This window comes from Pituophis catenifer, unplaced genomic scaffold (assembly GCF_029215685.1).
Source record: "Pituophis catenifer annectens isolate HBS135680 unplaced genomic scaffold, rPitCat1.0.hap2 SCAF_2, whole genome shotgun sequence".
NCBI lineage: Eukaryota > Metazoa > Chordata > Lepidosauria > Squamata > Colubridae > Pituophis > Pituophis catenifer.
The window spans coordinates 165,705,189-165,725,187 of NW_027256882.1; the positions used below are offsets into that span (position 1 = coordinate 165,705,189).

The following is a 19,999-nucleotide window of genomic DNA, read 5'->3' on the forward strand; positions in this document are numbered from 1 at the left end:
GAAATATGCTAAACTTTGTTTGTAAGGTGTCTGTGGAGGACTTGACAAACATTGCAGAAAGAATGGGTCAGGCAGATACCTCTGCAGAAGCCAGGTGTTCAGTCTCACCTGCGGCCCAAGACAAAATGGCGGTGAGGGCAGTTTCCGGTGACTGGACTAGAGGATCTGCCCACAACAGGAGAGGCTGGCTATTAAAAGCTGCCCATCCCTGCTTATGTTAGCAACTTGATCGTGACTGAAGCACACTAGAGTGTGTCAATGGCAATCAGGGTCAGAAGAAGAGGGAAAACACCCCTTTCAAACTGGAATAACTAACAACTTTAAGCTGCCTCAAGACCACATTTGTGTCATGGTTAGGTGGACATGAGGATGAGCCCAAAGACATTTCAATAGCTATTTGCTTGCTTCTCTGTTTTTTTAAATGATACGTTTACTACAAAGGAATGCTTAACATCATTTGTAGTTTAGTCCTAAGTACAGCACTCAGCTTTTCTTGTCCTACCCACTACTGGAACAATGATCTATCTACAAGCTCTTCCCAGTGGTGAAATTCAATTTTTTTTACTACTGGTTCTGTGGGTGTGGCTTGGTGGGCGTGGTGTGGCTTGGAGGGCATGGCAGGGGAAGGATACTGCAAAATCTCCATTCCCACCCCACTCCAGAGGAAGGATACTGCAAAATCCCCATTCCCTCCCCACTCCTGGGGGAAGGATATTACAAAATCTCCATTCCCACCCCACTCTGGGGCCAGCCAGAGGTGGTATTTGCCGGTTTTCTGAACCACTCAAAATTTCCACTATCAGTTCTCCAGAACCTGTCAGCACCTGCTGGATTTCACCCCTGGCTCTTCCTCTGTTCTTTCTTTCTTTTGGCCTCCAGTGTGTGTGGGTATATGTGTAGAGGGGGTGTAATCAGGGGTGGGTTCTAAAATTTTTTACTACCGGTTCTGTGGGCATGGCTTATTTTGTGGGCGTGGCTTGATGGTCATGTGACAATTATTTTGGATTTAGCAGAGGTACTGGTCCACCAGGCTTTTAACTGCTTGTAGAGCTGTACCGATCTACCCATTTCTTTTTGCAGGCACTGGTCTACTCATGTATTTTTGCAGGCACTGATCTACTCATGTATTTTTGCAGGCACTGGTCTACCCATTTCTTTTTGCAGGCACTGATCTACTCATGTATTTTTGCAGGCACTGATCTACTTGTGTATTTTTGCAGGCACTGATCTACTCATGTATTTTTGCAGGCACCGGTCTACTCATTTGTTTTAACACTGATCAGCTGTAGGGCGGCCCTTTGAAGCCCCGCGGCAAGAGTTTAAACAGTTTTTTCCCTCTAGCCATCAGCTGGGACTCAGGAGGCAGCAATAGATTGGGGGTGGGGCCAAATAAAAGGTAAGAATAACGCGGGGGGTGGGGGTGGCGGGGGGCAGAACCGGTTCAGTGACGTTGTATCGTCACTGCTACCGGCTCGGCAGAACCGGGCCGAACCGGGAGGAACCCACCACTGGGTGTAATGTATGTTTATAACCTAAATATATTGATAATCTCAAGAAACAGACAAAGGAAGCAATGAACTCTGTGTACATCAATTTGCTAAGTTAAGGAATGAGTTTCTCCAATTTAGGGCTGTCAATGGCTGTATTCGATAGACTGAAGGCTCAGTACTTGCCATGATTATCTCTCCTGGGATGGGGACCCACATCCGGCTACGGTAGCGGTGGTTGATTTCTTTGATCGGTACCAGCACAGCTAAGCAGAGCCCAGAGATAAGCAGTTCTGCCATGTTGGTTAAGGGCAATGCTTCCACAACAGATGCCAGTGTCTAGGGAATAACACAGAGATAGTTCTCATTGAATAAAAAGAATTTAACATACGCTCATCGAGCAGCCTGGGAAGACAAGGCAGCAAGTAAATTTACTGAACCCATCCAGCAGCAGTCACTAAGGGCCTTCATAGACTGGCTGAGCTGAGCTGAGGATCCATTGTATTTTACCTAAAGTAACTTGGGGAGGGAAGGAAAGACAAAGCATGGCTAAACTGTAAAAAAAGATACTGACAGGAAATGCAATGCAAACCTTGAGGAAGGTACAGGAGAGCTGTTTAGCAGAAGAGTAAATTACCCAGTCCCAAAATGGCGGAAAACATGAGAAAGAAACTCACAATTCCCTATCTTGATTTTGTTTTGTATTAAGATGGGACAGGCAGCAGCTTCGGCAGACTTTCAAGGTTTTGCTATTCTTCATACTACAATAAAGAACATCCCTGCAATCCCTGCAGTGCCAGTTTCTTAAATGGCCTACTTAGAAGGGCAGACACATAGTAGCTTAGAGAAACAAATATCTTCCGTACAGGTAGCCCTCGACTTACAACAGTTTGTTTAGAGACCATTCAAAGTTACAACGGCATTTTAAAAAGTGACTTAAGACCAGGGGTGGGCTTCTAAAATTTTAGCAAGGGGTTCTCTGCCCAGTTGCTGGGTGGGCATGGCCATGGTGGGCGTGGCCTAGTTGGCCTCCTACACCACGGCGGGGGAGGGCGCGAAAACAGCCTCCCCAGGCTCCGGAGGCCCTCTGGTGGCCAGAAACGGGCCTCCCGGAACCCAAACTTCTGGTACGCCCATTTTTCGCCCTCCCCGAGCCTCTGCATGCGCCCTGCACTTACCTGCCTCCAAAATGAGCCGCATGGGGACTCCTGGGAGGGGTGGGCAGGGTGTGGCAGGACGGGGCCAGCCAGGAGTGGGATCTGGGAGTTCTCCAAACTGCACAGAAACTTAGCTAGAGGTTCTCCCAAACCCCTGTGAACCGCCAGCAGCCCATCCCTGCTTAAGACCATTTTTCACCCTGACGACCGTTGCAGCATCCCCATGGTCATGTGATTTACATTCGGATGCCTGACAACTGACTCACATTTATGACAGTTGCAGTGTCACGGGGGTTACGTGACCTTCTGACAAGCAAAGTCAAGGGGGAAGCCAGAGTCACTTAACAACCGTGTTACTAACTTAACAACTGCAGTGATTCACTTAACAAATGTGGCAAGAAAAGTCATAAAATGAAGCAAAATTCACTTAACAAATTTCTTTTGAAGCAAAATAAATTTTGGGCTCAATTGTGGTTGTAGGTTGAGGTATGTAGTTGTATATATTAGAACAGGGTTAGGTGAATTAGGGATGAGAGGTATCTTCTCTCTTCATAAATGGCCCCAGAATGTCCCATACCTTGAAAATGGCAAAGTAGCCATTGGGACGTGGTAAGGATATGCCCAGGAGGCTCTGTAGCTGAGAAACCACCACGTGCAAGGCAGCGGCACTAGTAAAGGCCTTGACCACTGGCTCCGAGAGGTAGGTGGAAAGGAAGCCCAAGTGAAGCAGAAACATCATGACCTGGGGTTAAGGAAAGAGATGCCTGAGTTATATGAAATTCCCTAGAAAAAGATGCAGTGCTTGGTTTTATCTCTTCCACAGGTAAAGAAAGCCACACAACAGTGGAGCTGTTGTTAAGTTTGCTCCTTTCCAGGCAAAATTAGAAAATTTTCTCTTCTGTTTTTATTTTCAGGCTTATAAATACCTTGTAAGGACTCTTAAAACTTCCTTCAACTATCTCAGCAATCTTTGTTTTAATGAAGCAACTTTCTAATTTTTATACTTGTGTGAACATAAGCTTGAAATATATGGATGTGCATGTGTATGTATGTATGTATATATATATATATATATATATATATATATATATATATATATATATATATATTTTATTTGATTTATATGCCGCCCTTCTCCGAAGACTCAGGGTGGCTTACAATGTGCTCAGCAATAGCCTTCATCCTTTTGTATATTTATACAAAGTCAGCTTATTGCCCCCACAAACTGGGTCCTCATTTCACCTACCTTAGAAAGGATGGAAGGCTGAGTCAACCTTGAGCCTTGGCGAGATTCGAACCCTGCAGTAATTGCAGGCAGCTGGTCTTAATAACCAGCTTAATAACAGGGTGCCTTAAACCCCTGTACTACCAAGGCTCTTGGTAGTATATATGTATATACACACACACAAACACACATATATACATACATAGACATACACACACCTATATATGTGTGCCACATTGCTGAACTGAAAGTTCTGGACAGTAACCTTAAGTGATCTTTAGGGATCACTTGGCCTCACTGTTATCACACTCACTAAATAAACACTATAAAACAGATAACTAGGAAAACTGCACAGGGACTTTTTTAAAAAATTAAAATATTTTAAAGTATTTTATTAATGCTGGTTTGCTTGTTAAACTCAAGAAGAATTTTAAAAAAAGCAATAGAAGAAAAATTACAAAAGTCAACGTCAATGTTTTCAAATATCATCAAACAATACATGAAACATGTCAGATTAAATTTATATTGCTTCACAATTCCTTATTATTAACACATAATTATTTATCACTGAAAATCTTACGTAAAAAAAATCTTCATTAAGTGGACAAAACTAAATGCTCAAGTTTAGAAAAAACGTCTTTCTAATTTGTCAACCCAATATTCTCACAGCATGATAACACAATCACTTGTTTGTGTCGTACAAGGCCTCCCCATTGGACCCATCTGCACAGGCCTGATAAAGTTACAGCATCCCCAGGAACTCACCATGAGGAGCCCCATGAAAAAGGCCATGGCGGCAGCTACCTCAATGCGTTGTCTCTCTAACAAGGTGACTTCAGCAGGACCTGTGCCATTGGACTGCTGAGGGATGGGAACCAAGCGCTCCACCACGGAGCCTGTCATCAGACTGACCACAGCAAATGTGCCTGTGGAGTGGGAAAAGGATGAAGTAGGAAGACAAGGTTTTAATCTCCAGTCCTGGCTAAATACCCACCAATTCCAACTGTAAGGGCGAGGAATTAGGGATTTATGGGAACTGGAATCCAAAACAGGCGAAGGATGACAATTTTCCTCTCCTTACTCTATTATGTAACATTCTTTGACACATTGTAGGGCAAAGAGCAATAAGAGTTATCTTGAAATAGAAGTTACCCTTGGTTTGAACAACACACTGGGCCTTGCAGAAAAGATGATATGTATGAATAATATCCAAAAGGAAAATTCCCAGTAATAATTAAAAGACACTCCTGTTTTTCCCTTCCTTATTTCTGAGATAAGAAAGGAAAGTATAAGAAGCGATTGGGAGAACTCATCTGGATTTCTCATAATATTCTTTGAATGAATCAAGGAAATGGACAATAAAAACTCAATACTTTTGCAGTAAGCAATGCAAGACTTGACCTGAGCATCCACCATAACTCAACATTCAATCCAGTGCTTCAGAAGGACCTCACATTTCAAGTTCATGTAAAGCATTAATAAAATTAAACTTAGCCTAAGCATAATATACATAATATTATGTTATGAGTGTAGGTCTGCAAAAGATTACATCAAGAAGCACCCCAAAGAGTATTTCCCCAACCAGAAGCCACAGACAATTACTGAATCCTGACAGATAAGTCTGCTAGCAGCGGTCTGCAACCTTAAACACTCAAAGAGCCATCTGGACCCGTTTCCCACAGAAAAGAAAACACCGGGAGCCACAAAACCCTTCCCATGCCTGACTATTTCTTGAGCGGCCAGAAAATTAGCATATGTAGTTGAATTAAACATTCTGTTTTCTTCTGAAACTTTTCTTTTTTTGGATTTATCCATGGTTGGCCTACCGGGGGTTGAAAAGCTCAATAAATCGCGTGCCGGTGGGTATTGCACATTGGTGGTTGTGACACATATTTTGACTGACAGGGAGCTGCAGCAGAGAGGTGAAAGAGCCACATGCAGCTCCAGAGCCACAGGTTGCTGACCCCTGTTCTAGGGGAATGTGCATCCCTAAGACTCATGCAAGGTGGGCTCCCTGTTTATCAGAATGCTGTTATCCAGAAGCATGCATGTGCAAGCAATTTGGTATATTGTGGTGGCCACGAGGTATCTGTGGAAATATCATATCACGGCAGTAAGTGTAGCTGTCAACAGCCAGCTCAAGAAGCCAAATAAAACTCCATTCACTCATGCTTCAACATGCAGTGTATTCCATAAACAGTAAGATTTTTGGAAATGGAATCATTTCCAAAAATCTTACTGTTTATGGAATACACTGCATGTTGAAGCAAAACTAACTTTGAAGTACCAAAACACTAGTTCATAGACTTAAACAATAATTTCCCTAGCCAGACCCCCAACCTCTCAGGTAATCCATGTAAATAATTTCATTTTGTTATGGGAACCGTCTGCTTCAACTCCACACCTGCTACGATGTCCTTGGAAAGGTTTCAGGCTCTCACGGGCTTCAGTGTAATCATAGAGGTTTCATTTCTCCATCGAACCCATTCTAAAGCAACACGTCCCCGCCCCTTACTCTAATGGCAAGTTGAAACAAAGAGGCACCTAGCTGCCAAAGTTTCATTCTTGACAGTAGCTTCAGAAGCAGCATCTTGGTGCCTTGTACTTGAAATTGGGAGGGGCATGAAATAAATACATATTCTCTCTCTCTCTCTCTCTCTCTCTCTCTCACACACACACACACACACACACACACACACACACACACACAGCTAGAAATGTATTCTCTTACTTTCTGGAACATAAGGAAGGAACCTGTATTCAGATGCAGATCCCAGGAGACAGGACTAGGCACCGTTATTTCAACTCTATAAAGTCTATGGATGTCCAGAAAAGTTAACACAACTGCCAATCATATCTGGATACTTGAATAGATTTGTAAACAATCAAAGCATTCCAGATCAATTTGGGGAAGGCAGTTTAAACAAGATTCCAAAGAGTTAGGAGACAGAAAGTTGGTCATTTGGAAGTGACCTGAGTTTTGCCTACCTGTAGACACATGACGCCCTGTCCCAAAAAGCATATACAACAAGGCTGGGAAGAATGAAGTGTACAGCCCATAGATTGGAGCCACTGAAGTGAGCAGAGCAAAGGCCATTCCTGCAGGAAGAACAAACAGAAAGAGTCATAGAATCCCCACTAGTTCTAAAGCCAAAGAATGAACTATTAGGAAATCAACTTGGAAAGTTGATTTCCAAGAACATAAACCCTAAATCGTAGGTCTGGTTGCCCTGCCAAAACACTGCTGACATTATCAGTTCCTTTGAGGTAACAGAAGGGACAGAAGGCCTTAGCTCTATCTCCTGCCCTTCGTATTGTAACTGGATAGAGTAGATAGGATAACAGCCAACTCTGAGTGGCAATAAATTATTTCATTTTTCCAATAATATAGGACTTAATCTTGGATAAAGAGTTGACAGAACAATAACCTAATGCAGGAACAAGCAACCTGCAGCTACACGGGGACATAGAACTACAACTTCTGTTATTCCTTGTCATTGGCTGTTCTGTTTGATGAGAGGAATTGATGTCCACAGCATCCAGGTGAATCTCTTGATACTTCAATTGAACACAAAATCTTCCTACCTTTGTGCACATGCAGAGCATTTTTCTCACTCTTGTATTATCCATAACCCACAAATATTCAGATTCAGTAGGGTAGCATGGCTTCTGATAATAGAGAAATGTTTCTAGGCTTTCCATTCCTGACATTCAGATAACAAATATCACCCCATTGCACTTCTTGAAAAAAATTACTTAGCTGAAGAATAAACCTTTGAGACAATAAGTTGTCCAAAGTTACTTTCCAAGTTTCATAGATATAAATGAAATTATTCTATAACCACATGAAATGCTTCCCACCAACTCATCCCAATGCAGGGAGTGTGAACATAGTTTCCTGCATTATCTGTTCAAAACTTGGGTGGGAAATGTATTCTCTTATTTTCTGCAAAGGCATTCATTATTCTGCTTTAATTGTTATATTGTTTCCATTCTGGGTCATAGACCAGAAGAATTGGGCTCTAGTCTCTGGAAGTTTAAATGATAATGAAATCTTATATTTTTAATGCATTGAAAGCTTTGCATTGCTTCATGTCAACAGCCACCAGCCTCTGGAAACAGAAATGCAGGATTTTGAATGTGGCATCTTAACAGGAAAATAGCTTCTCTCACGCCGCTCAAGGTTTGTTCAAAGCGCCTCTAATTTTCTTTGATGGGACCTATGAATGACTGGCAAAGCCTCCTTCTTTCTCTCTGTCAACTGTTAGAGGACGACATGCAACAGCAGTCTTGGCTGGGGACTTGGCAATGTACACGGCTTTAATGCCAGCTCAGCTGCCTTGCCAAAGGCTGGGCTGGCAAAGGACAAACAGGGAGGGCAAGCAAGGCATGAGCCCAGTCTAAAGCAAAAAACCACCTAGGCACTGTGCCTCCTTGTTTTACTTTGCTTTTATCTATTGCGGCAGATAGCTGCAATCTCTCACCAAAGACAGAAAGATAATCTAGAAAACAATCTTTGGAGCAAGACTGACTACCCACCCTGTGTGCAATTTCTTAAACTGAAACCCCAAAGGCTTCCTCCCTGGTAAGTGTGCAAAAAAAGGCAGCCATCCAAAATGATTATAAGGTGTGTAAAGAGAAGCTACCTATCAAAAATCCTAGAAGGGGAAAAAGCAAAGAGAGGTGAAAGGAGAGAGGTGGTTAGAAGAACAGCAGAGATTTGAATTACCGTACAAGGATGACAGCTGGATTTGGGATTCTGTGCATGGAATCGGGGAATATTTGGGAAGGCAGGCAGACACAGCAATCAAAATCCAAGTAGAAAGGAGAGTGGAGACCAGACCTTAAGAAGAACCGAGGGGTAGTTTGGAAGCACAAGGAAGTAGAAACCCTCCTGCCCCAGAGAAGTGGGGCAGATCTCAGAATCTACAGGTGGGGGAGACGGAGAATGAGAGAAAGATTTGTTTCACCCCCCAAAAAATGGAGGTCAGAAATAGGGCATTCCTGCCAGGCTTGTGAGGAAAACAGAAATAAAACATTTGAGGCTGATTTTGGAACAACAAAAATCCATGGAGGAAGAGAGAGAAAGAGAGATCAATGGAGGGACAAGTATGGAACAGAAATGAGTCAAAGTCATGGATATTGTTTGCCTATCCCTAAATTTGCCTGTTTTGTTGTGCAGTTCAATAGACTTTTCCAAAAGGAAAGAACTGCTGCTCCTGTTCCGGCTGCAAAATTCTTGGGCACGACTACGAGCTCCCAAGTTAAAAGTCTTTTGTTCACCTTCTGTTGCATGACCCTGCAATGAATTGCACCCTTGCATACCTGCAAACACCCACATACAAACTCACCTTGAGGGATGTGTACAACGCCCACGGTTAACCCCGCCACCAGGTCCCCCAAAAGCCATTTCTTCGGCTGGTACTTGGGCAGCCAATTTGCAATAGGCAGCCTGCTTCTAAATAAGTGCAAGGCTGTTGATCTGGAGCAGCGGCAGCAGCGGCTCAGCCTGCCCTTCACCATCCCTGCTAGGCTGCTCTCCGGCTCCAGGGACACCCCATAGACTTGTTGGAAGCTCTCTTGGGTGTAGATGCCGCGATACAAGGCCAAGGTGCTCATGCTGAGAGTGGCAGGCCAGCTGACGAGATGCTCCTTCTTACCTTTTATTCTGGGCTAGACTTGACTTTTTTAACCAATCAAAGACTTGAGGAGCTGGGATTCTCCTCCCTCTGGAAAGCCGAAGAGGTTTTGGGCAGGAAGGAGGAGGAAGCAAAGGGGCCAAAGGTCAGTTGCCGGCCACCAGGCGCTCTCTGAGTCAGCACTCCAGACACTTTCGCCAGCATCCCTGCAGCCAGAGACTTCCTTCGCTGGAACAATCCCGTTCGTTCTCCCTTCTCGTCCTTGCATTTTCAGTTCAAGCTCCTGTTCTTTCAAAGCAGCTGGATTGCTTTGTTCCTCTGCCTTAGCACCAGGGCTTGGGAATCCTAATTGAATGCCCCTTGTGACTACTTAACTTTCAGCAAATTTTCAGAAAGTTTAATATCCATACGAGGGTTATCCCAGAGAACTGGTTTCAAGCTTCCCTTGATAAAAAAAAATAATAAAAATGCAGCAACTTGCCTGCTCAGTGGTGCATAATTCAGAAAGTATGTTTTTCCCATGTCGCTTGTCAGCTGTTTTCTGAACACAATGTAAGGTGTTGGTTTAATTTCTGAACACAATGTAAGGGTTGGTTTAAAGCCCTGAACGACATAGGACCTAATTCTACCGAGAGATTCTCTATCTTGATGTGAGTTTGCCTGCACATTAGGGCCACTTAAAAATATATCCTTCTTGTTTGAGATCCATTTGGGGGGTGGGCGCATAGGAGAGGGTCTTCTCCGGTGTGACTCCAAAAGCAGTAAATATGCTCCCTTGGAAGCCAGACTCATTCCACTTTTGAAATCTTTTTCGTTTCAGACAGCTCTTGTGATTGCAATTGTTTTAATCTCTTTGTACTGTATAATTAGCCCCCTGAAAGTCAGCATATATAAGGTGTTATAAGAACTTGCAGCATATGTCACATTTGCCAGTTAATCGTAGACAATCGGTTGGTAATCTCATCAAGGCATCTGTATAATAGGGTTACTGTCCAGTATTATGGCTCTGACATAGAATCCCTTCCTCGCAAAAAAGGTGGGCAGCCTTCATGTGAATAAAATGATATTTTAATAGGATTTGAAATGTAAACTAGATCAGAGAATCCACATTCTGGTCTTCTTGGCTTGTTTTAAACACAGTGGCAAAGAGGTCCAATTTGAATCCAAGCTTTGCTATAAAGAGAAAGAGGAAAACACTTAATCCTCATATATGAACTATTCCAAATCTCTGCTCAAGGATGCTCTTAGCTCTGAAGACAACAAGCCAGTAACTGTGTTGAATCTACCAGTAATTTCTCTCCCCTGTCCCATGATTATGAAGAATGTGTGGGGAGAGAAAGCGAGATAAATATCACATGGAAAAAAGAGCATGCCTCCTCTCTCAATATCAAGACCCTGACCTAAATCAGAGTCCCACAGATATACCTAAGCATAATTAAAAAGAAAAGCAGATCAGGATCTCTCATGTTAGTTTAAATTAGGTCCAGAGAGGAAAACTTGTAGAAGATGAATGGAAATGATTTGTTCTGAAAAGAGTAAAACTCAGGCATCTTGATTAGCAATAATTTAATAGTGGCTCTGGTTTGTGTCTTGGCCTCCCTTTAAAAGAATATCTGTCTCTCTTGTTCTATCTTCACTATCTCTGTGCAGGCACAGATTTGCTCAAAGACACCCAACAAGCTTCATGACCAAGGTTATCAACCAAAGTTCCTTTCTGTCTAAGTCCATGCCTACTCCATGAATGTACTACAGTAACTGTCAGCAGTTTGGAGTAGTGTTTAAAGCACCAGACTAAAAATCAGAAGACTGTGAGTTCTAATCCTGGCTTAGACACAAAGCCAGCTAGGTAATTTTAGGCCAGCCACTCTCTCTCAGCCCTAGGAAGGAGACAATAGCAAACCACTTCTGAAAAATCTTGCCAAGATTAATCCAGGCAGTTGCAAGAAGTCAAACACTGACTCAAAAGCGCGTGCGCGCGCGCACACACACACACACACACACACACACACACACACACACACACACACAGATAGACAGACACACACTCAGCAGGAGACAGGGCAGATCAAAGGAGGCTTGCCTTCAGACTGTGTAATTTACTTATGGAATTCATTGCCATATGGTCTTTTTAAAAGAGTAAGATAAACTTGGAAGGCAACAAATGACAATGAGTGACATTTGGTTAGGATGAAAAAAAATCAGTTGGTTCTGCTACCACTGGCTAGCTCTCCCTTTACCCAATGAATATCACTCAAAGCTGGCCCTATGCAAGTAAATGGTTGTTGATCTGCAGGCTACAGTCCTTAATCTACCAGTCCTACAGTCTTTGTCTACAGTCCTCTACTTCATTGAGGTTGGTCAGTTAGAAATGACACATCTGTTTAGATGATGAAGTCAACTGTGATCCGTAACAAGTGGCATAACAAATGTTCTAATCATGAAGGTACCACAGGGTTCCTCATTACATTTACTTGGCAATCAGATGCTTACTTAGCGATGCCCAGTATTCCTCCTGCCCTTCATTGCCTTATGTCAGCTTTCTGATCAGAAGAGAATTCTAGAGTAATGGAAGCCACTTTCTTCTACAAACACCTTATCAACGGTACTTGGCAAGGTGGTCTTATATTCTCTGAATTTGCCTGAAACTATGAAACTGTCTATCAGCCATAAGTGATACCTTGCAAATCTTTAAGATGCTTATCTCATTTCATCTTTCTTGAGAATTCACATAAAAATTAGGAAATGTATTTTATACAGAAGTCTCACAAAAAAGGGGAAAATATCCTATCTCCTATGATCTTTATTTCTCTTAAAAAATTCTCTTATACAAAGTTATAGAACACTCCTAAGGTCTTCATAATTTGAGGTTTTAATTGACTGCTTATTAATTGTGCCTTCTTTTCAAAGCAGCATGTCTTGACTTTCATTTAAAAGTGTAAAGGTTTCAGAAATGTTAAAGATGTAATTGAAAGGCAGAAGTTTCTCTCAGTCTCTTGATTGATTTGTATGTTATTATTAATTCTGTAAGCTCCTGAGCTTCTAAATTATTTATTTATACCTGAAATTAATGTGTATTGATGTGACTTGCATAGGCCCAAACAGGGCCACAATCCTGTCTCCAAGGAGCATACAATTTGCTAAGATTACACAATTACATTTGGGTATCTTTCATTGCAAATATTGCCAAGAAAAAAAAAATCAACTCACTCATTTGAATACTTGGATGTGACTGCTCTGGGGCTTTAAACTAAATTGAAAAGTTGAAAAAATCATCCGAGAAGAAGGTAATGGGGAACTATGTCTATATTATTGCTAAGTAAACTACAGTTTTGTAGTATAAAAACTAGGTTTTTACTTGGCTTTAAGATTTTATTTCAATCGGAACATACTTGGCTAAGTGTTAAGTGGTTACCGGAGTCTGATCACCATCAGGGAGGTCATCTCAAATTGTGGTTCACCTAATCAATTTGTGTGAGGATAAAATGTAGGGATGGATGTTACATATCTTGGGCTGCTTGGATGGAAGGCAGGAAACAAATGCAATGGGATAAAGTAGTCACTGGAAGCAGGAAAGCTATCGGAATATGTACAAAGAGCAGTAGGCTCACCAAACACAGGTTCCCACTTTTATTATTACATAGATTACTTCTCAAAAGCAGCGTATCTTTTGATTGTTTTGGTAACCAAATTTGATGACCAGGTGAGCACAGAGGTGACCTCACAGTTTCTAGCATCTCTATTTAAATGGAAGTCATTGACTGAAAGTGCAATTATCAACTGCAAACAATGAATTATCATTCTGAAATCACAACATAAGAGTTCTGTTGTGGTTTTACTTGACTCCTGATGATGACATGTCCATGTCCATATAATTTGTGGAAGTGGTTTGCCAGTGCCGTCTTCTGGATAACTGGTTTATTATGAAAAAAGTGTTGTGGGCCTAAGAATAATCGGAACTGAAAAGGAGGTGTCGTATCCTATAATCTCATAGAACTATCTACTTTCCCTTGGAAAAGAGCAAGCAAAAATGAAAAAAGCAATAGTAGTTTGTCATAATGGCAATGGAGAGGAGAAAGGGTTATCATACAAATGTACTGGAATTGAAACATCTCAAATTTCCAGGCAATACTTTTAGTAATATCATTAACCAGAATAAATATTTTCAGTTAGACTACTCATCTTGTCTCAGTCAGTATCAAATAATCTTGTTGACTATTGGTGAATCATTGATACAGTATGGTATAAAATGAATAAAAAGCATTAAGTTATCCAAGATGCTATTTTAAATGTGCTCTATAAATAATGTCTTTTCCGGCCTTGTTGATATCCAGATCTTGTAGCCAAATTCAGAAATTATGAAAAACCTTTAACCCGGCTTTCTTGGCAGTATATTTAACCTGAGCTCTCCCTGCAAGTTTGTTTTGTTTCCAGTTGCCTGGCCTTTGCGTAACCTGCTCTAGAGAAAATCAATTTTTATAAACAGCTTTAAAAAAAATAAAACTACAACTCAGGCCAAGAGCTGCTATCAAAACATATGCTTCTTTGGGTAGCCTGAAGCCCCAGTTCAGTACAGTTTTCCTGTCTTCTTTCTCTCCCAGTTCCATTACATTTGAACATGGAAAAAAAGTCACTGTTTGAAAAGAGGACCAGGCAGGGTTCACACACTCCATCACAATTCCAACTTCTAGTCTTCCCACAGACTTTCAAGGGAATAAAGGAAGGGGCGGGGAGTTAATCGGAGACAGAAGTTCCAGCTTTGGGAGCTGGAAGAAATGGATGAAGAAGCATCCATTTATTGCATCGTTTGCTGTATCTTTTCCATGCTTACAAGCAAATATTTAAGCAATTTGAATGGGATGGCAATCATGACAAAAATAAATTAGGGAAATGGAAATGTAATTTTAAGATCCGTATCGCTAATTATTCTCTCACACTCAGCTCAAATTACACATGGGCTTGTTGTTATGAGGAAAATTGGAAGCTGGACAACTACTTATGCTGCTTTCAGTTCTGGTGAAAAGATGGAAGTAATAATTCATGAGATGAATGAATGAAGCCTTTTTATCCATTAATTAAAAATAGGACAACCATATGTAACACGGTATTTATGGCTTTTGTGCATGCATTTAAATACACTTCGCCAGTTTCAGAGAACTGTAGTCTCAGCACATCAAGAATGCACCCAGTTGGAAAACCCTGCAGTACAAGAATAGTCATCTTTAAGATTTATGTGGCACAAGTGAAATATATTATTGTACAGATTTTAACAGTTTTAGCTAGACAAACCAGTGCCCCATTGGGTCTTCATTTCAGAGATTATTTCCTTATCGAAACAGAGAAACTGAATGACCACTGGCAGGCAAAAAAAGCTGTGGGAGCAGGATCAACTTCCAACTTCCTGCCTGCTTCCCCACTGACTTCCCTTGTAGGAAGCAAGAAAAGAGCAATGGAAATGATGATCAAGTGGCCATGGCTTATTGCAGATGACTTTGGTAGCACTGAAGCAGTAGCAACTTTGCCACATTCAATTCTACAGGGAACTCAGATTTTGGATATATTCTGTTAAATTAGCCCATTTGAGGTACCTTGGTTCAAAAATTATTGCCCTTTGATGCACCATTTTGCTCAGGAAACACAGTATATATATATATCACGGTAATAAATAGGTTTGGATTATTTTTTTATTCTCATAGACTAAATTTTTTTAAAAAGGAAGAGACTTTACATAGAGAAATGTACAGAATCTCTATAAAATCACAATCCTTGTATTAAAAGCTGTTGTTGATGTTCCCTGGAGATGGGCTCCAGCAAAAGTCCAAAAGCTTGGAAGACAAAACCTCTGGTCCCAGTGACTGACCCAGATTGGATCCTCCACCATTATCCTGGGACATGTATATTCGCCTTCGTTCCCATCACCCCAATAACCTTATCCTGTATTTTAAGGTCAGTAACTTGAAGCTGTGCAATCGACAGTATGTGCAACTTACATACATTATAATATAGCACAATTTTTCACTCTGCCTCTTGGTCCATCTTGCCTATAATTCAGAACCAGATCCGCGTAATACTTGGGTAAGAGAGGAATAGCAGGGCTGCAAATGAAATAAAAGACACCAAAGGGATATTTTGGTCTTGTTGCCAATAAATAAATAAAACCGTGCACGGATGTGTCCATGGAGAAAAAGTGCAACCCGAAGGAATGTTACTTTTTCCTTTATTGACAATCTACCCAAGAGTCCCTAGTAGTACCATAAATGGCAATGGTTAGAGAGTCTAACCATTAGACGGCATTAGACGATACGAAGGAGCCAGACGGGTTGCGAGTATGAGCGAACCTTATTGGGGTCAAGGAAGTCCGGGTGGCCCCTAAAGAGCCGCTCCGCCGCCTCAGCCCCAGCAGTGCCGCCGGCGGGCGCTGCTTCCCCGCCCGCCTCGGCCTCGAGGAAACGCCGGCTTGAAGTGCGGCTGCCGCGGCGCGTCCCAAGGCCCGAAAAAAGCCATTCTTCTCCAAGGCCTGGGCGGGTGCCGCGTTTGGAAGGGCAGCGCTGCAATTCCTTCTATTGTTCCCAGTGGCGTCTTATCTCGGCGGCTGGCCGCCCGGCCTGCTGGCTCGGCACGTCCTGTCAGCGGCCTTAATTCCACCGCAGGGAGCTTCCCCCTCGGACTCGCATTGTTCGCGCCGAGGATCGCTCCCGGATGGGTTCCTGTGTTTTGGAGAGGCCTCCGAGGATTAGCCCTGGCCGCTGGCCAGCTGGCAGCTTGCAGGCTGCCAGGGTGATGGGGTGGTCGGGACCGCACTGGAGGGTGTCCTCTTCGTCCTCCCTTCCCTCCCGGCGCTATTGTTTTGATGGCAGGAAGCTGGCCCAACACGCGACGGGGCCGAAATAGACGGCGGTGGCCCCGGCGGAGGCAGGTCGCGCTCCGCCTGAGCCTCGTGGGTTCGAGCCGCAGCCATCCCGGGCGCCTCGGGAAGCAGGGGCGAGAGGTGGCGCTGGGGGGGAATTGAGACACGCGGGTGCCGCCTTGCTAAAGGCTGAAGAAGGGCGGGCAGGCGGGGGAGGCAAGGAGGACTGCTCGCCTGACACGTGCGAAGACTTATCACTTGTCCCGGCAGATGTTTCCCATCTGGTTGAAAACGCGCGCTGAACATGTGGAGGGATGCTACACCTCCTGGCCAGCAGTCCAGAGTCCTGTCCGTCAAACCCTCCGGTGCAGAATTACCCACTGTGGACGGTTTGCAGATGCGTTGGGCTGCTCCTAAATTTGGGGTGGGGGGAGGGGGGAATCCCAATCAGAAATCGGATCTCTGCCCTCTAGTGTCTATCATATAGTGTTTATCTCGCTCCTCTCTACTGTTTATTTTGTAACACTCATAATCATAAATTTATTTGTCAAACATATATAAGATAACAGGTAAAAGTATAAACATAATTTGAATACATGAAAAGAGTAAGTAAAAAGGAATATTAGGAAGGGATGGTAGGCACACCAGTGCACTTATGCACGCCTCTTAGGAATGGGGTGAGGTAACAGTAGAGAGTTTAAGGTTAAAGTTTTGGGGGTTTGGGGAAGAAACTACAGTGTCAGGTAGTGCATTCCAGGCATTGACACTCTGTTGCTGAAGTCATATTTTCTGCAATCGAGTTTGGAACAGTTTACCTTGAGTTTGTATCTATTATTTGCTCGTGTATTGTTGTGGTTGAAGCTGAAGTAATCATTGACAGGAAGGGCATTGTGGTAGATAATTTTATGTACTATGCTTAGGTCAGACTGAAGTCGGCGTAGTTCTAAGTTGTCTAAGACCAAAATTTTGGAGTCTGGTGGCATAAGGTATTTTATTGCAGTTAGAGGAATAGAGGACTCTTCTCGTAAAATATCTCTGATATTTTATATTATCATATATTTATATTATATGATATGATATTGTTATGGAAATTAAGACTCACAAGATTTCCGTGGGTGATCAGAGAGGTTTATTGCGCAAGGTTCAGTGCAATACAAGAAGCAAAGGCTGAACAACAAAGGATTCTAATGCAGTTACTCTTATACATACTTTTGACATCTTATGATTGGTTACATTTCTGACAGCCCATAGCGACAATTTCCCGCCCCCCCTTTGCTGCTATACCCTACAAGCTTACTAACGTGTCCCCTCTTAAGTGGGTCACAGGTGTTCTTGAAACCTATCTAAGTTTCCTGCCGTTATATCTGTGGTTACCTCTGCTTGGCTAGATGTGATATCTTGCTCATGATGGTGTTTCCTGAACTTTCCAGCTGAGGAGGGATTTGTTAATTCTGCGGTTTCACTTTTTGAACCTAGTACTAAAGAAAGGGGGACCTTCAGAGATCCTCTAGACTGACCCCAGTATTATATCACTTTTATATCTAATTTCATTATTCTATATTATTCCATTAGGTTTTGGTCTTCCATATTATTATTATCTCTGATCCCTATCGCTGAACCAAGGAGTGGTCAACAGCAGTTAGGTGGAAATGCAACCTGATATGACTCAATCAATCAGAATAGAGCTGGAAGGGTAGTCCAAACCCCCCCCCCCCCGCTCAAGCAGGAGACCCTACTACACCATTTCAGACAGGTGACAGTTCAGTCTTTTCTTTAAAACCTCCAGTGATGAAGCCTCTACAACTTTTCTGAAGGCAAAGCTGTTCCACTGGTTGATTGTCCTCACTGTTAGGAGGTTTCTCCTTAATTCCAGGTTATTTCTCCTTCATTAGTTTCCATCCATCCATTGGTTTTTTTTGTTTTGTTTTTTTGTTTGCTTTGCCTTCTGGGGCTTTGGAAAATAAGTGAAATCTATAAAGAACCACACATGTGCTCATCTTGTTTATCTGAAGTATTTATTCATGTTGGAATTCACATTTCTTCAACTTGGTTACGTTCTTCAGAATTCTGGAAGTTGGAGTTCACACTTCTTAAAAGTTGCTGAGGTTGAGAAACACTGGGTTAGAAGACAATTAAAAGAGCCTTGATAGTACAGGGGTTTAGTGCACCCTGTTATTAACACAGCTGCCTGCAATTTCTGCTGGTTCGAATCTCTCCAAGGCTCAAGGTTGACTCAGCCTTCCATCCTTTCTAAGGTAGGTGAAATGAGGACCCAGTTTGTGGGGGCAATAAGCTGACTTTGTATAAAATATACAAAAGAATGAAGGCTATTGCTTAAAGCATTGTAAACCGCCCTGAGTCTCTGGAGAAGGGCGGCATATAAATCAAATTAAAAAAAACAACAACAACAGATTATCAATGAGCGCAGTGAAGGGATTTTTTTGTCTGTTCCAGACAGGTTCTTACCATTCTTCCTCACAAAAACTCTTTTTTTTCCCCAGGTTTTGTTTTTTCTTTTCATTTTTCATTTAGAAAATTTCTCAAAACCTGGCTCTCAACAAGCTTGAGGATCCTATTGATGTTGGGAGCCAGCAAAGTAACCCCTCTAGGTGTAGGTCCATTCTATTGCAGTTTTATTTATGTCTGTGTTTTAAACTTTCAAAAATTGTTTAAAAAATTAGAAAGTGTTGTTCCGTGCTTGTTTACTTGATTGTATTATGATATACCACCCAATCACATATGTGAGATGGGCAGCTATATAAATGTAGAAAATAAATAAACAAACAGCTCTCTGCAAAAGGCTGTAATGCTGGAAAAGGTGGAAGGAAGGAAGTGAAGAGGATGACCAAGAGCAAGGTGGACAGACTCAGTTACAGTGGGTGGTGGGTGCAATTTTGAGAGACCCGAAAGAACAGGCTAATATAGATCATCATGGAGAAAATCTACCTAGGAATCAAAAACAACATAACACATAACCAACCGTAGGGTGAGAAAAGGGGGACTTCTTAGTTGTTCCTGGTGTTAAGCAATAGGGAATCATATAAAGTTTTACAGCTTTCCAGCAGAACTTGATCTCCTTTGCTTACTGCTGCTGTTCAACACCAAACATATTTTTTTTTATTGGAAAAGTTTTACAAATACATTTTCACCCCAATTCCCCCCCCAACCCTCCCTGACTCCCCCTGACCCTCCCTAACCCCCCCTAGCCCTCCCCTCCCCCCAGGACTGCCACAGGATATAATCCAAATCAAAATCACATTTTATAAAACTTGAACCCCTCCACCCCCTATATATTTTTCACATCTTCACAATTCAGTTATTCTATCCCTATATAATACATTCAGTTAAAAGCTATCTGATATTTCCTAGTTTGATATTTATTCTGCACATAATCTATCCACTTTTTCCACTCCCATACATAAGTCTCTTGTGTCTGATCTTTTAGGTATGCTGAAATCTTCGCCATCTCTGCAAAACTGGCCATCTTCAAAGTCCATTCTTCAATAGTGGGCATAGCTTCATTTTTCCAATATTGACCTACCAACAATCTCGCTGCTGTTACCATATACAATATCAATTTTGTTTCACCCACTGAAAAACCCTTAACTATACCCAGTAAAAACAATTGAGGAGAAAATTGAATTTTT

At 42.2% G+C, this 19,999-nt stretch overlaps 1 protein-coding gene across 1 annotated transcript in view; it reads right to left on the reverse strand.

The window, feature by feature from the left end:
* Window positions 1–9,488, reverse strand: part of LOC139312840 (solute carrier family 26 member 10-like) — a 30,435-nt gene extending 20,947 nt beyond the window's left edge. Inside the window, exons 1-5 of the mRNA XM_070937975.1 lie at window positions 9,221–9,488; window positions 6,858–6,968; window positions 4,635–4,795; window positions 3,222–3,386; window positions 1,674–1,826 (exon numbers count right to left, since the gene is read on the reverse strand). Of these exons, the coding sequence (XP_070794076.1) occupies window positions 1,674–1,826; window positions 3,222–3,386; window positions 4,635–4,795; window positions 6,858–6,968; window positions 9,221–9,488 (858 nt within the window). The remainder of the gene's footprint in view (window positions 1–1,673; window positions 1,827–3,221; window positions 3,387–4,634; window positions 4,796–6,857; window positions 6,969–9,220) is intronic.
* Between the last annotated feature and the right edge of the window lie 10,511 nt (window positions 9,489–19,999).